The sequence below is a fragment of the Gossypium hirsutum genome, chromosome A05, assembly GCF_007990345.1.
Source record: "Gossypium hirsutum isolate 1008001.06 chromosome A05, Gossypium_hirsutum_v2.1, whole genome shotgun sequence".
Taxonomy (NCBI): Eukaryota; Viridiplantae; Streptophyta; class Magnoliopsida; order Malvales; family Malvaceae; genus Gossypium; species Gossypium hirsutum.
In genome coordinates this window covers 11,435,564-11,451,338 of record NC_053428.1, presented here as the reverse complement: position 1 = coordinate 11,451,338, position 15,775 = coordinate 11,435,564, and the positions used below count along the sequence as shown (strand labels likewise).

Here is a 15,775-nt window from a genome sequence, read left to right as displayed (position 1 = left end):
ACCCCTTCATGTCATGACTTCTCCGTGGCTTTTTTCTATGTGGGGCATGGATGTTATAGGGCCAATTTCTCCAAAAGCTTTAAATGGACATCAATTCATTTTTGTGGTTATCTATTACTTTACAAAATGGATTGAAGCCGCTTCGTTTGCCAATGTGACGAAGACTACAGTGTGCAAGTTTTTGAAAAAGGAAATCATTTGCCGATATGGTTTGCCTGAAAAAGAATCATTTCAGATAATGCCATGAATCTGAACAATAAGATGATGGAAGAAGTGTGCAAGCAATTCCAAATAAAGCATCATAACTTCTCGCCCTATCGCCCAAAAGATGAATGGGGCTATGGAAGCAGCCAACAAAAATATTAAGAGGATCATTGGGAAAATGACTGAGACATATAAAGATTGGCACGAGAAACTACCATTTGCTTTGTATGCATATCGCACATCTGTGCGAACATCTACAGGAGCAACTCCTTTCTCTCTGGTTTATGGAATGGAAGTTGTGCTACCTATTGAGGTTGAGATCCCCTCTCTGCGAGTCTTAATGGAATCAAAGTTAGAAGAAGCAGAATTGGTACAAGCTCGATATGATCAACTGAACCTCATTGAAGAAAAGCGTCTCAAGGTAATTTGTCATGGACAAATGTACCAGAAAAGAATGATCACAGCCCATGACAAGAAGGTACAGCCAAGAAAATTCCATGAAGGAGAACTCGTGCTGAGGAAAATTCTCCCAATACAAAAAGACCTTCGAGGAAAATGGGCACCAAATTGGGAAGGACCATATGTCGTAAAGAAGACATTCTCAGGAGGAACTTTGATCCTTACCGAGATGGATGGGAAAGAGTTGTCGAATCCAGTGAACTTAGATGTTGTGAAGTAATATTATGCTTGATATGAAAACCCGAAAAGGGCATCTTAAAAAAAAAAAGGGGATCAAGGCGAAAACCCGAAAAGGGCGTCTTGATTAGTACAAAAAGATTAGGATGAAAACCCGAGAGGGCGTCCTAATGAAACAAACTTAGCGGTCGAACGATAGGTCAAGCAGTGAGGCTACAGTATTTGAAGCATTTCTGAAAGCTCAAAATCTTTTACGCAAGAAGCCGCGCTCGAAAAGATTTTTGATTGAGGAACGAGGAAGAGTTCATGTGTTGAATATCTAGAGCATTTGTATCCATTGAATACGATTCTTTCTTTCTTTTTGACATTTTTTACTCTCATTGTTTAACTTGCTTTGTTTGCCACATTTGAAATAGATGAATATGAAATATCATTTTTGTCCCTATCTGACCTTTTTCATGCATCTCATTATGGGTTCATTTACATGATAAATAGTGAAATGACATACTCTAAACAAAAGAAGTGCTAAGCATTACCCGGATAAGAATTTGATAAGTACAAGAGCCTCAAAGTAAGGACAAAGTTCAACCAGGGGCAAAAGAGCGATATCTGAGAAACGCAAATTAGTCGCGAAGCTAGAGGATGGGTACAGGGCCTGAAGAGAAAGTCAATAGTCAAAGAAATGAACGCAAATCATCAAAAATCATGACGGAAAGGGACATATGACAAGCAAGCCCAAGGCGCATAGCATGATCATGTAGGCATAAAGGCATTTAAGACAAACATGTGCATATCATGATAACATCATGCATGACATATACATGTATTTCAGCAGAACAAGAGGTTTCGATGATAGTTGTACTGAATCAAAGGAAAAGACACCTGAGTTCCACCAGATGACATCTTTTGGTATTTTGATGTTTTTATTTATGATTTTCAAAAAAATCAACTCATATTGCGAGAGGTGAGTTGAGCCTCAGGACACGCTGAGGTGGTTTTAATTTATGTTCATAAAAAATTAGCTCATATTGCAAGAGGTGAGTTGAGCCTTGGCTCACACGCTGAGGTATTTTCAATTTCTGGTTTTCAATTTCTGTTTTTCAAAAATCGACTCATATTGCTAGAGGTGAGTTGAGCCTCGAGACACGCTAAGGTAATTTCAATTTATGTTTGTCAAAAATTAACTCATATTGCGAGAGGTGAGTTGAGCCTCGGCTCACATGCTGAGGTCTTTTCAATTTCTGTTCTTCAATTTCTGTTCGTAAAAAAAAATCAACTCATATTGCGAGAGGTGAGTTGAGCCTCAGGACACGCTGAGGTATTTTTAAATTTCTGTTTTTCAAAAATCAACTCATATTACGAGAGGTGAGTTGAGCCTCGGGACACGCTGAGGTAATTTCAATTTCTGTTTGTCAAAAATTAACTCATATTGCGAGAGGTGAGTTGAGCCTCGGCTCACATGCTGAGGCCTTTTCAATTTCTATTCTTCAATTTCTGTTCGTAAAAAAAATCAACTCATATTGCGAGAGGTGAGTTGAGCCTCAGGACACGCTGAGGTATTTTTAAATTTTTGTTTTTCAAAAAAATCAATTCATATTGCGAAAGGTGAGTTAAGCCTCGGGACACGCTGAGGTAATTTCAATTTCTGTTTGTCAAAAATTAACTCATATTGCGAGAGGTGAGTTGAGTCTCGGCTCACATGCTGAGGTCTTTTTAATTTCTGCTTTTCAATTTTTGTTTTTTCAATTTATATTTTTCAAAAATCAACTCATATTGCGAGATGTGAGTTGAGCCTTGGGTTCACATGTCGAGGTATTTTCAAAATCTACTTTTGCGAGAGGTGAGTTGAGCCTTGGCTCACGTGCTGAGCTATTTTCAATTTCTATTTTTAATGTCTAGTTTTACAGAGTCAATTCATATTGCGAGAAATGAGTTGAGCTTAGGATCACATGCCGAGTAAAGAATCAATATTAGAGCTGATTGAAGACACCATATTTTGTCTCCCTGAAGTTGCAGTGGAGTTAATCGAGGATATCAGATCTTGCCTTTCTAAAGTGGCAGAAGAGAAGACCCAAAACCTTATCTCACTGAAGCGATAGAAGAGCATATTGAATTACATTGGAACAGATTGAAGCTACAAGGCATATCTCCGAATTTGCAGTGGATTGAACCAAAGCTACAAGATGCGATGGATTGGAAAGAGACTACCTGGATGAGAAGAGCACCAAAGAAGTCCATACTTAGCAAGACCGGGCAAAATTGGCCTTTCTTTATATCTTTGCTCTATTCTCGTTACACGATAATAAGCAAAGAGGGGCAGCTGTTGTAGGCCAATTTTAGCCCATTTACATCAAAACCCAAGTTAGCCTTACCTAACCCACTAAAATTAAACCCAAAACCCAAAATCTTAACTACCCGAAGCCCAATTTACATCAAAATCCCAATGGCCCAAACCCTAAGCCCAAATCAAAATAAAAAAACCTAGCCACTCCTTTTCCACCACCAACTCCACTAGCCACACCTTTTCCACCACCAACTCCACTAGCCACTCTTTTTCCACCACCAACTCCACTAGGCACACATTTTCCACCACCAACTCCACTAGCCAGTCTTTTTCCACCACCAACTCCACTAGCCACACCTTCTCCACCACCACTTGTACCTACAAATGAAGACATAAACAATAAAAAAATATTTTGTAAATGGCTATATAAGCCTTCTCATATTTTGTATATGGGGGAGATTTTTTTGGAGAGTTTTTGGGAGAGAAAGTTATTGTAAAGGATTTTTGGAAAGGTTTCTTTTTAAAGTAATTAAGGAGAAGAGTTATTGTGAAGGCTAGTTTTTGGAGAAGCTAGTTTTTTTGGAGATTAATCAAAGATCAATGCAAAAGAGGTTTCTTTGTCTATTCTCATTTTAAGTTCTTTGTTTACTTATTGTTTTCCTTTCAATCTTATTTTGTTTCTTTTATACGAAAGTAAAAAATAAAAGGAGGAAGCTTACCCATTTTTACTGAAAAAGTTTTTTTGAGGTCGGCTGCCGTGTACGGTAGCGCCGGCGGCGGTCCGGCGACCGGACGATGGCCGGCCTTATGGCCAAAAATCACCCACCCTCTCCCTCTCTTTTTTTTGTTATTATTATATTTCTTAATATTATATTATATATATTATTTTAATATATTAGGTATATTTTAAATTTTATATTACGTATATATATATTATACTATTTTATTTATATATCTTTAATATTATATTATTTATATATATTTTTTCTACATGTTATCTTATGTATATATCTTAACTATATTATGTATGTATTTTTAACACTATATTATGTACATATTTTTAATATTATCATGTATTTATTTTTTATATATGTACATATTGATGTAGTATTATTAATAGTATTTTTTTAACATCATTATTATTTCTAATATATATATTATGTACATCTTTTTTATTTCTATTTTATTTTTATTTGTCAATATTAATTATTATTATTATAATATTTTGATATTTTAATATTTTATATTTTATATATTTTATTATTCCCATCATTGTTCGCATTTTTTGACAATAATATTCTTGGATTTTTTTACTATCATTTTAAAAACTTTTACATTTTAATTTTAAGAATAAGGCAATGTACCAATTTTAACATTAAGTCATCGATTTCATCGCTATGTTGGGTGAAATTAATCGGCTCGTGTTAAAAACGGGACGTCCTTCTAAAAAACAAAAAAACTTGCAACTTCTCATTTCCTTTAATCGGACCACACTTAAATGTCAAATTGAATTCGTATTTTGAAAATCAAGACAACATGTGTTTAATAAGATACCAATTTTGGGCGTCGCGAGGGTGCTAATACCTTCCTCGTGCGTAACCGACTCCCGAACCCTAAATTTTCTCTGGATTTTAACGTAGACCTAAACTCAGCCTTTTATTTGTTTTAATAAAAGATCTAATAGGTGTCCGATCACACCTAGGAAAAAGGATCAGTGGCGACTCCCTATTTATTTCAAAAATCAAACGTCAAATTTCAAACTTTTTTTCAATAAATCACCACAATTAGCGACCAAGCTAAGCTAAAATTTTTACGTCGCTACAATATGTATCTCATACGAACATAACACATCAACAAATAATTTAAAAATTATAAAATATTTAAAATTTAATTTTTAAAAACCCAAAAAATTTTAAAAAATAGTATGAAGTATATATAAATTGTCATGTAGGCTGCCATATTAAAAATATTTTAATGTTTTAGTTCTCTTTTACTCTTTTTTTAAATTAATGATCAAATTTAACATTTTTTAAAGATAAAAAATCAAAATTTTTCTAATAAAAAAATTAAATTAACAAAAATATAAACATTAATAATTAAATTTACCATTATACTTTTCTTAATTCCATACTAACATTTGTAAGGAATACGTTAGTTTTTAATACAATAGATTATACCACAGTAATAATTTTTTTTCCTTGTTCAGATAAGTTCAAATGTTTAGACTTTATTTTTAGAAGGAAGATTCAAACTTAAGTCATGTTTAAGGAAAGTGAATACCCATCTAATAAACTACAATTAGGGTTTAATGTTTAGACTTATTTGAACAGGTGATTAAAAACACGGTTAATAATGAATTAATAAAAAAAAATAGTGGTTCTTAAAGGCGACAAAAATTAAAAGAAAGGGAAAGAAAATGAAGCCCCAACTTCAAAAGCAAAGAAAGTAAATTCAAAGACATCAATAGCTTAGAAGTCGAGAAAAGCAACCCAAAAAATAGAATCCAAAGTCTCATTTTCAATCTCTTCTTGCATTTTTAAGTGTAAAGAATATCCGACCAACCCACCACCGCCCTTTAACCTCTTGCTAAAAACAAAGTCCCCACAAAACCAGCATCCATCATCCGTTTAACATAACATATATTAATGAGTATTTTTAAAAATATAATAAAATTACATGAATATGACATAAATCGGCTAAAACAGAGTTGGAAGAAAAGAAAAAGTAGACACCATTCCACCACCCATGACTTCACTATTTTTGCACCCATTTTTCTCAGCTTTTTTATTTTTCTTTTTTGAAAATTACAGCCATTACCTCGTTTGGTGTGTAAAGTGTAAAGATGATTTAATTTATTTTTAGGTTTCACCTAAGGAAGAATATAGTAATGTGCCACTTACAAAAATTCAACCACAACTTCAGATTGAGGTTGTGGATGTGGCCACCAATGGTGAGAGGTTTTGATGGCCCTAGCGTGGGCCAATCTCAATCAATTACACTGATAATTCAAAGGTATCTTTTATCTTTCTTTCTTCTTCTTTTTTTAAATAATTTTATTATAAATTTAATAGGAGGATAATAATAAGAATATGTAAATGTAGTATATTCATTATATTTGGATCCTGCAGCATGATTAAACCTTTCCAAAACATGAAATTTAGTAGGCTTTCGAATACGTAAATGTATACTTAGAGTATTTAAATCAATAATAAGAATATGTAATGTATAAAATATTGTAATTTAAAGGTATTGTTAAACGACATGGGATTCTTATGTTAAAATTAGGGATTAAATATAATCGTAAAAAATATAAAGTAGGAGAAAAATATTTATGTTTTTAGTGAGCTGTGAGCAAAGGAAAAATGAACAAATTGTATTGAATTAAAATGAAAAAAAGAATTCCTCATTTTTTAATAGCTAAAAATAGAGAGAAGACAAAGTAATAAAGTAGAGATAGGATAAATGATGCAACAGAATCCCAAATTAAGGGGGAAATTTTATTTTATTTTTTAAAAAAAAAGTAGAGAGAAAAAGGTAGCAAAAAATTGATGATTATCTCCTGGTGGCTACACACATGCATGGTCCAACATAAAAAAATGATTAACTAGCATAACAGATGGCTTTTCATCATTTCTTTTATAGCGGTAAATATATATATATTTATATTTATATTTGTAACATTTGAATTTAAATTTTTATAATCTTAAATCTTTAACTTTTTATTATTATTCAAATTTGAGTATTATTTTATTATTAAAAATCAAGCTAAGGAAGTTATGGTAGTTTGTTCGGTGTTACTCCGTGATGTGGGATCACTGTATGCGGTGAAATCTTCTACAGCACTGGAATTAACTTTCATATATATGATTAAAATTCCATTCGATTTAAAATTTTTAAAAAAAAATTTAAGTTAGTAGAATTGAGTTATTCGAATTATTTAAGTTAACTTAGATAAGTAATTTAAGTTTTAAATTTTAATCGAGTTAAATTTTACAATTTGAATAAGTTGAATAATTTGAATAACAGATTGGTATGAATACTCTTTTGGTCCCTGACAAGTTTGAAACTGAGCAAATTAGTCTTTCTTTTAACAAAAATTACAAATTTATTATACTAGAGTATTTTTTTATTATTTTGCTTTGAAATTTTTTTTAAATATATATGGTATCAATTTGATGTGCTCTAACATAGAATTAATTATATTATAACAATATTTTAATTTGACATGTTTAATTTTTTAATTTAACTAGAACAATTTCTCTTGATTTGACTCGGCTCGAATTTCATTTCATTGGACTCAATTTGAAAAAATTTAGGATGATAAAATAATACTCTTCAACTCAATTAACTTGCCCTTAGCTTTTGATAACTCACTGAGTGTAACAACAGGATTCAGATTTGTTCTTATATACTGTGTAAACCATTCATTCATCATTTCAAAAAAAGCTGCTTTAGCTTCATCACCTCGGCCTTCAGACTCAGATCTTCTACTACTAGATTGAGCTCGATATCTGGAAGCTTGAGCTGTACTCTCAGCTTCCTCAGGTTCAATTATTGCTCAGTTGGAAGACATTTACTATAAGAAAAACACATTTTAAATGGTCAGGAAATATCACACTATCAAATATAAATAATGGCATGTATAGCTAATCCCATATTTGCTACGTTAGTCCGAGAACCGGCTAAACTGTAGCTCTGATACCAATAAATATAACACCCCTAACCCGTATCTGTCGCCGGAACATGGTTACAAGATGTTATCGAAGTTTACAGAATAATTACACATAATTTCAAAAAATTTCCTATGTTCATAACAAAATTGTCCACCTGAGTTATAGTCATTAAATTATTTATATCTTAAGCTACAGAACTCCAAATTGAGAATCGCTAATTTTTCCTAAAACTAGACTCACATATCTTCTTACCATAATTTTAAAATAATTTTTTTTAGCTCGGATTTGTGGTCACGAAACTACTATTTCGATTTCACTGAAAATAAGCTGTTACACTGAGTATTATAAGACGTGTGCATGATTCTTAATTTTAGTTTTTTGATGCAATACCTAAAACTACCCATAACTTCTCATTAACTATTAAATAATAGGATAATGCGTTTTAACGCACTCAAACTCACATTTTCCTACACCAACAACAATATCGTACCGACCAAACTAAAACTCAATCGACTTCTTTTTAAATTCTTGTTTTAAATAAGTCTAAATAATTGTAGGATTAGTGTGACTATACTATTACTCGATGCTTTCTTTATTGCTTTATAAATATGTTTTTTGTATCTAATGCTAGCGTTTTATATTTAAAAAAAATTAAATAACATGAATGTTAAAAGTTATTAAATATCTAAATTTATTTAAAATAAAAAATGAGTTCAAATAATAACATGTCCCCATTCAATCTTTCCAACAACAAAAAAAAAGTTCATTTATTAACCAAGAAAAACCAATATTATTCTCTGGTTGAATTCTATAATTTATCTAATAATCAGGAGGTTTGGTGATGTATATGGTTTGAAAAATATAGTTAGAATATATACATCTATGATCGCAAGAAACAATGTATCCTTACTTATCAAGTATACTAAGAAAATGACATTTCAACTTTTCTTTTCTTTTCTTTTCTACTTTCATAACTAACAATCTTTTTGCTACTTCTAAAAGTTACACATTTGAACTATATTCTTTTAGTTACTCATTATGTTTGGAAAATTGGAATTGCTTTCAACTCAAACTACACTTAAAAGAGTTCTACAATGTCATCAAAACCTCAATAATGCTCATTGCATTTGGATTGAATATAAGATGATGATAGATGTATTTAAATTTTAATTTATTATTTCATAAACGTTTTTATGAAAAATATTTTCAGTCTTTTTTTTATGTTTGTTTCATAAAAAATAGAATGTTCAACATAAAGGTTTTTTAGTCAACATAAAAAACTTTTCAATTAACGTAAAACTACTCATTTATTTCCGTAAATGTCATACCAAAATTTTTTTCATAAGACATTTTTTAAATTAATAAGACTCGTCACTATAACAACCCATATCCAACCCAAATATTGGGTCAAAGCACTAGAATGTTACATTCTCTACTATATTATTCACTTATCAAATATTTTCTTACAAACTTTCATAATTTTTCAATTTAGTCCCTTTTTGTCATAAAAGTTCAATATTCACTAATTAATCATATTAAATCAATTTTCTTTCATGTTATGCTTTAATTAATCACATAGTTTACCTCAATATCTTGTTTCACATATCAAATTTCATGTATTTCACTTCTATTATTTCATCCACATATTTTCTCAAGTTTAAGAATTTAGTCATTGTCATCATAAAAACTTTTACAATACTTTATGCATATTTTATCACCACATAACACATTCATTAAACTTTTTATCATAATTTCCTTATACACATTTACTTGTTTCACACTTAAACTTTTATACGCTTTTCAATATAGTCCCTATTGCCATGTGTAATTTATTTTTCACCATATAAGCACTTTAATCAAATAATGCATTATAATATCTTATTTCGCTTAATAAATTTTAATGCATATCACTTCTCTTGTTTCAGTTATAAATTTTAAAAAATTTATAGTTTAATCCTTAACATCATGAAGATTCGTTATTTACTATAATTTCACCTTAACATCACTTTGTAATCAATTTACTACTTCATTTAAACTCTTTATCATAAATCTCAAATGTATGTTTATTACACTGGAAACAATTTTTATGAAATATTTTCAAGAAATCTACCAAACAGTAAAAAATATTTTACACAGATTTATCTTAACACTAAAAAATATTAAATTTTCCAGAAAAATAAATTATTTTTCAAAAAATTATTTACAGTGAAACAAACGGAGTTTAAGTATGATATTATTTTCGTAACTTTACTATAAGAATTGAATGGAAAAAACAGGGTAGGTTCACTACATTTCTTATTCTCATTTACCAAATTTAGTTAGGATGGAATTTTTATGACTTTAATTACCATAATTAAGAATAAAATTGATGAAAGAAACATTGTAGTTTGGGTTAAGTTGCAATAATTGTAATTACTATGAAACTAATAGAAAGCATTCAAGTTATACCAACAAGAATCAAATTGTTTAATGATCACAGTGGTTAATTAATCTTTAGTTTGTCATCCATGAATAAATCATTCCAAAGTTGAGTCCTTATGAATTACGAAATCAAATGAATATTTTTTGTTTGTGAAGGCTATAACGGGAATGTTTTGTAATCATGTTTTTTCAAGGCTTACCGCATATTAAATAAACCTTTCTTATTGCAAAAATAAAAAATATATAGATATATATTTAATAAATTATAAGAGGAGAATAAAATTTAATAATTTTTTATATTTTTAATAATGAATTACTTGAAACAGGGAACACTCTGATTATTTCAAATTTTTTTATATTTTTAATAATATTAAATTTTGTTTATGATATAACTATCTTAACAAAATTATAAGGCCAAATTATTAAAGAGAAAAAGAGTAGTTTGAGTTAAGATGAATCACGCGCGACATAGATCGCGTGAGTGTACAAAAGAATTTAGCTTAAATCATACTGTAGTCCACATATTGCGCCCAGTTTCTTTATCTGCAATGCATCAAACAAAACATCCCCTTTCAGTCAAACACTCCAAAAGCTCCTTGGGACCCCCTCCTTTCGCCTTTTTCATAATTCCAAACATTTACTAAAAAAAAAACATTTTTAAAAAATAAATAAAAATCATCAAACACTAAACTACAATTATCAGATTTTTTTCCCCTTCATCATCCAACTGTAAAGCAACCTCGCATTGGATACAGAGGGCAATCAATTCGCATTTACAAGAAAAATACAAAAAAAAAAACCACATTGTTTGACGATAAGAATGATTAAAGAAAAACAACCCCATTTCCTGATTTCCGTTTCCAATTCTTTTTCTTCACCAAATCTACGGACCAAATCAAGAAAACTTGAGATACCCAGAAACTGAAACAAGAAGAAAAAAGAAAACCATGCCTTCTAGGCCTTTACCTCCAGGTCCAAACTTGCCAAGACCAAGTTTCCTCAACAAGACAAGAGTTATCTTCTTGGTCTTAACCATCTCATCTTCAGCTGTTATTCTCTTCACTATAATTTACTTCCTTTATCATCTTTGGAACTCTCTTTCGAACCGAGCTAGAACCATCCCTTTTGACTCCAGTGCTCCTCTTAAGCTCCAAAGGTTTTGTTACAAAGAGTTGAAGAATGCAACCAATGATTTCGATGATGCAAATATCATAGGAAAAGGTGGCTCAGGTACCGTCTTTCGTGGCATTGTGAGAGATGGTAAATTGTTTGCAATCAAAAGGCTTGATACGCTTTCTTTGCAAGCCGAGAGAGAGTTTCAAAACGAGTTGCAGATTCTTGGTGAGTTAAGATCACCCTTTTTGGTTACCCTCTTGGGGTACTGTGTCGAGAAAAACAAGCGTTTGCTTGTTTACGAGTATATGCCCAATAAAAGCTTGCAAGAGTCACTTTTCGGAGATGGTCATCTGAGCATGAATTGGCAAAGAAGGTTTGATGTCATCCTGGATGTGGCTAAAGCGCTCGAGTTTCTTCACTTCGGTTGTGATCCACCCGTGATTCATGGAGATATCAAGCCTAGCAATGTGTTGCTGGATTGTGATTATAAAGCAAAGATTTCGGATTTTGGACTGTCGAGAATAAAGGTGGAGGGTGAATTTGGTTTGGATTTGTTCAGTCAAGATTTGGGGAGGAGCCAAGAGTTGTCTGGGACTTTGGGAGGAACTACTGGTGAACATACTCCTGCTATTGGAACTCCAGTGGAGAGTAACAACACTGAGGTAGACTTCGCACTTGCCTTACAAGCTTCTTCTTCTTCAAAAAACAGTAAGAAATGTTATAATGTTAGGGCTCTGAGTTTAAATTCTTTGAATTATAATGCTAACTTAGCCAGTGAGAGTGATTGTAAGGGTGGGGTTAATGGGAAAGGGAAGGAGGTTACTTGTGTGGATGATTGGAACACCAAGTTTGTGCCTTATGATGATGAGTTCTGTAATATTGATCATAGTAAGGAATTGAATTCTAGTGCAAATTTGGGCGCTGACGAGGTAGCGGTGGCGATGCCGACGAGTGTGAAGCAATGGGGAAAGGATTGGTGGTGGAGGCAGGATGGTAGTGGTGAATTGTGCAGTAAAGATTATGTAATGGAATGGATTGGGAGCCAAATATGTCCATCAAATCCTGATTGGGGTGATGACAAAAAGCCAAGTCCCGAGAAAATTGAGCTGGACAATTCAACTCAGTTGGATAAGCCTGAAGATGTTAATGAACCCCAGGTGCAAGGACTAGGCTTTGATGCTTTGGATAAGGGTTTCGAGAAGGAAGAACCGAAACAGAAAGGCAGGAAAAACCGAAAAAAGACCAACAGGAAGATGCAAGAATGGTGGAAAGATGATCATTTGGGTGAGGTAGGCAAAAAGGATAGTAAGCTGAAGCAGCTCAAGACGAAGTGGAAGAAAGGGTTTAAAATGCCACATTTTGATCTAGGGAGACGGTTTTATTTTTGCAGGAGCAAGAAGTTCGGGGAACCGAATCAAGATGACTGTGATGCGAATGGAGAATTCAGTTTTAGAAGGGGATGGAGGAGAAAGAACAACAATTCGATCGGAAGTGACATGTGGAGCGGGGATCTTTTCAGTCGTGAGCTAAGCAGCACGACGAGCATGAGAGGGACTTTGTGTTATGTTGCGCCTGAGTACGGTGGATGTGGCTACTTGATGGAGAAAGCCGATATTTACAGTTTAGGAGTTTTGATCCTTGTGATTGTGTCTGGTAGGAGACCATTGCATGTGCTTGCTTCGCCTATGAGGCTCGAAAAGGCAAACTTAATAAGCTGGTGTAGGCAATTAGCACAATCCGGAAACATATTGGAACTGGTAGATGAGAGATTGAAAGACGAGTACAACAAGGAACAAGCTAGCTTGTGCATAAATTTAGCACTTAGTTGCCTGCAGAAAATGCCCGAGTTGCGGCCGGATATCGTGGAGATTGTAAAGATCTTGAAAGGGGAGATGGATCTCCCACCAGTTCCCATCGAGTTTTCTCCGTCTCCACCTTCTAAATTGTACAACAGATCAAGGAGAAAACAGAAGGCCAATGCAGATTAGTTTCTTTTTGCTAATCCTTTTTCAGTTTTGTTTCTGCTTAGTTTTTGGTGACTATTGATGAGTGTAATAGAGGATTAGATGATATTGATTGCAAGCTTTTACTTCAAAAAGCATATCGGGGGAGCTGAAGGTGCGTGTGCCATGATGATTATGTTGTATGTATATTATATAAATTACTTGTAACTTTTTTTCCCATACTAACTTGAGGCATATATTGATGCCTAAAGTGAAGATCCTTTTCTACCAAATTTGCTTTTCAAAGTATGACATTTCATATGCTTGAGTAGGTAGGAAAACAGTATGGTCATTATAAGTTGCATATAGGAAAGAGGTCCGAACAAGGGTTCAAGCTAGAATGGTATGGTGAAGTATTCTTGGAATCCATTTAATTTCCTCACAGTACAAACTTTATTTTTATGGAAGTGGAAGAGAATGCATTGCATGGGGTCTTATTTTTCTGGAAGCTTCTTTATGTACTGTCCCTCTCTTCTCTGCTACATTCTGCAGCTTTCACTATTCATCCACGGTGCACAGACCCCGAAAAAGCATTTTGGTGCAAGGACCTTCGCTTTTTCTTTTTTTACCTAATTTCGACAAATTACATTATAAAGATATACTTTTTATCATAAGCTACAACCAATTTTTATAGAACTAGGTTAACAGATTACGGGTAGGTGGTGACGACACTATAAAAGAAACAAAAAGAAAGATTCAAGCTCAACATTTAATGCTCCTGGACATATCTTGGAGTTTTGGTGTTCAATATTTTTGGACAATCAACGCCTTGTATTAATTGATGTTGGACCACACCCCATTTAATTTTTTCTGTTTTACTTGGATAGTTTTTAACTTTAACACTCACTTTTGGGACAGAAATGATTGCTGATTAGTATTTTTTGGTGTTCATGTTTGCTGGCTTCCTACTTATTGTTACCACACAAAATGCGTCTAAAGCCTTTTTCTTTTTTCTTTTCTTAAACAAATAATGGCCTAAAGCTAATCACGGTATAGAAAAGGATAAATAAACCAGGTGATGATTACCTTTGATATCAGTCAAAGGGAACTCACAAGAAAACAGTGTTAACGCGGAAGATCTCGTTCATTGTCATTTTGCATGGATTACATAAATCTACGCCATAATCTATTAACATCAACTTGTAATTATTAGATTAGATAAGTTGGATTAATGAAATGAAATATTTTTGGAATTCCTAAATTTAATTGGAGTGGGTTTTATTAGACTAAACATATCTATGAAAGAGATTACTTGGCAGAATATTCAAGAATTTTATTGTTTTCCATATTTTTGTTGTTTTGCTTAGTTTGGAATGATGCGATTTCCAATTTTTCATGGCCATCAACAACTTTTTAGGAGCTCGAAGATTATTTTAGGATGCCGTCATTGAATTCTTTATATTTAGAAGACTTCTTTCAATATTGTGTTTCCAAACAAAGATAATAGACCACAGTTTGTGATTATATTTGAACATGGTTTATGGGAGTAAAATTTGCTAGTGTAAGGTACTGAATACTAACCTCAAATAAAAACAAAGTCGGGAATGGGATGACAGATGTTTTGAAATCTAAAGACGCGTTTGGAGTACATAGATTGTATTCTGAATGCAGGACATACCCAAAAATCCTTAATTTAACGAGAGGGAGACCAAGGCGGTGCTGGCTCGGCTCATTGGCAAAGAATAGGATGGATGAGCCCCATGGGCATGGACCCCCTCTTCCTTCCCTTCCCACCCTGATTGTTTTTACATTTTGGTAGTGGTGGGCATTTTCTGGGCCGATAAACTCTACTTATCACTAACCTTTGTTTTCTTTGATTTAATGAAACAAGAATGAGGTGAAGTAGGCTGCTCTCTAGGGGAAGAAACCATACACATGCTTCAAGCAAGGGTAACATTGCCTCAGCGAGGTTCAGTATAGTTGCCACTATTCCCCTTCTTTTTTCACATATCCTCATCAATACCAGCAGAATATATTATATGTAGACATATATCGCTGTCAATACCAGAAGAAAAGTAAGCCGCTGGTTGATCCAAAAGCAGTACTCTAGATATATAGTGAATGTGTACCTGTTTGTAGGTTAAAGTAGAAACAATATATGATCATATCATTTCTAACTCCTTGAAGAAAGAAAAATATATATCTTAGAAATATCTGCTTGACAGCACCTGTTTACAGCTATGGATTAATAACCAAATATAAGGGGAGAATTTGGATATATAAAGAGTATGAAAAATATAAGTAATGTTTTCTCTTCCAATAAATATGTACAAGTTCAGAATAAGCAATTTGATGAAATGGAAAAGGCCAACTTTCATATATATATATATATTCAACAGAAGAAAATGCTAACGTATATGGTGAAAAGCAGAATATACCATAATGTGAAACAGCCAATGGTGGTTCTGGTACCAAGTTGTTTGCTATAGTACAGATCT

At 32.7% G+C, this 15,775-nt stretch overlaps 1 protein-coding gene across 1 annotated transcript; it reads left to right on the top strand.

Moving 5' to 3' along the window:
• Positions 1–10,775: 10,775 nt before the first annotated feature.
• Positions 10,776–13,570, top strand: LOC107958467 (putative receptor-like protein kinase At1g80870). Its single transcript, XM_016894246.2, has one exon. It carries the CDS (start codon positions 11,166–11,168, stop codon positions 13,320–13,322), a length of 2,157 nt encoding a protein of 718 aa, XP_016749735.1. The 5' UTR covers positions 10,776–11,165; the 3' UTR covers positions 13,323–13,570.
• The last annotated feature ends 2,205 nt before the right edge of the window (positions 13,571–15,775 follow it).

Coding starts and splice junctions, on each gene's coding strand:
- LOC107958467 (XM_016894246.2), top strand. CDS start 11,166: ATGCCTTCTAGGCCTTTACCTCCAGGTCCAAACTTGCCAAGACCAAGT.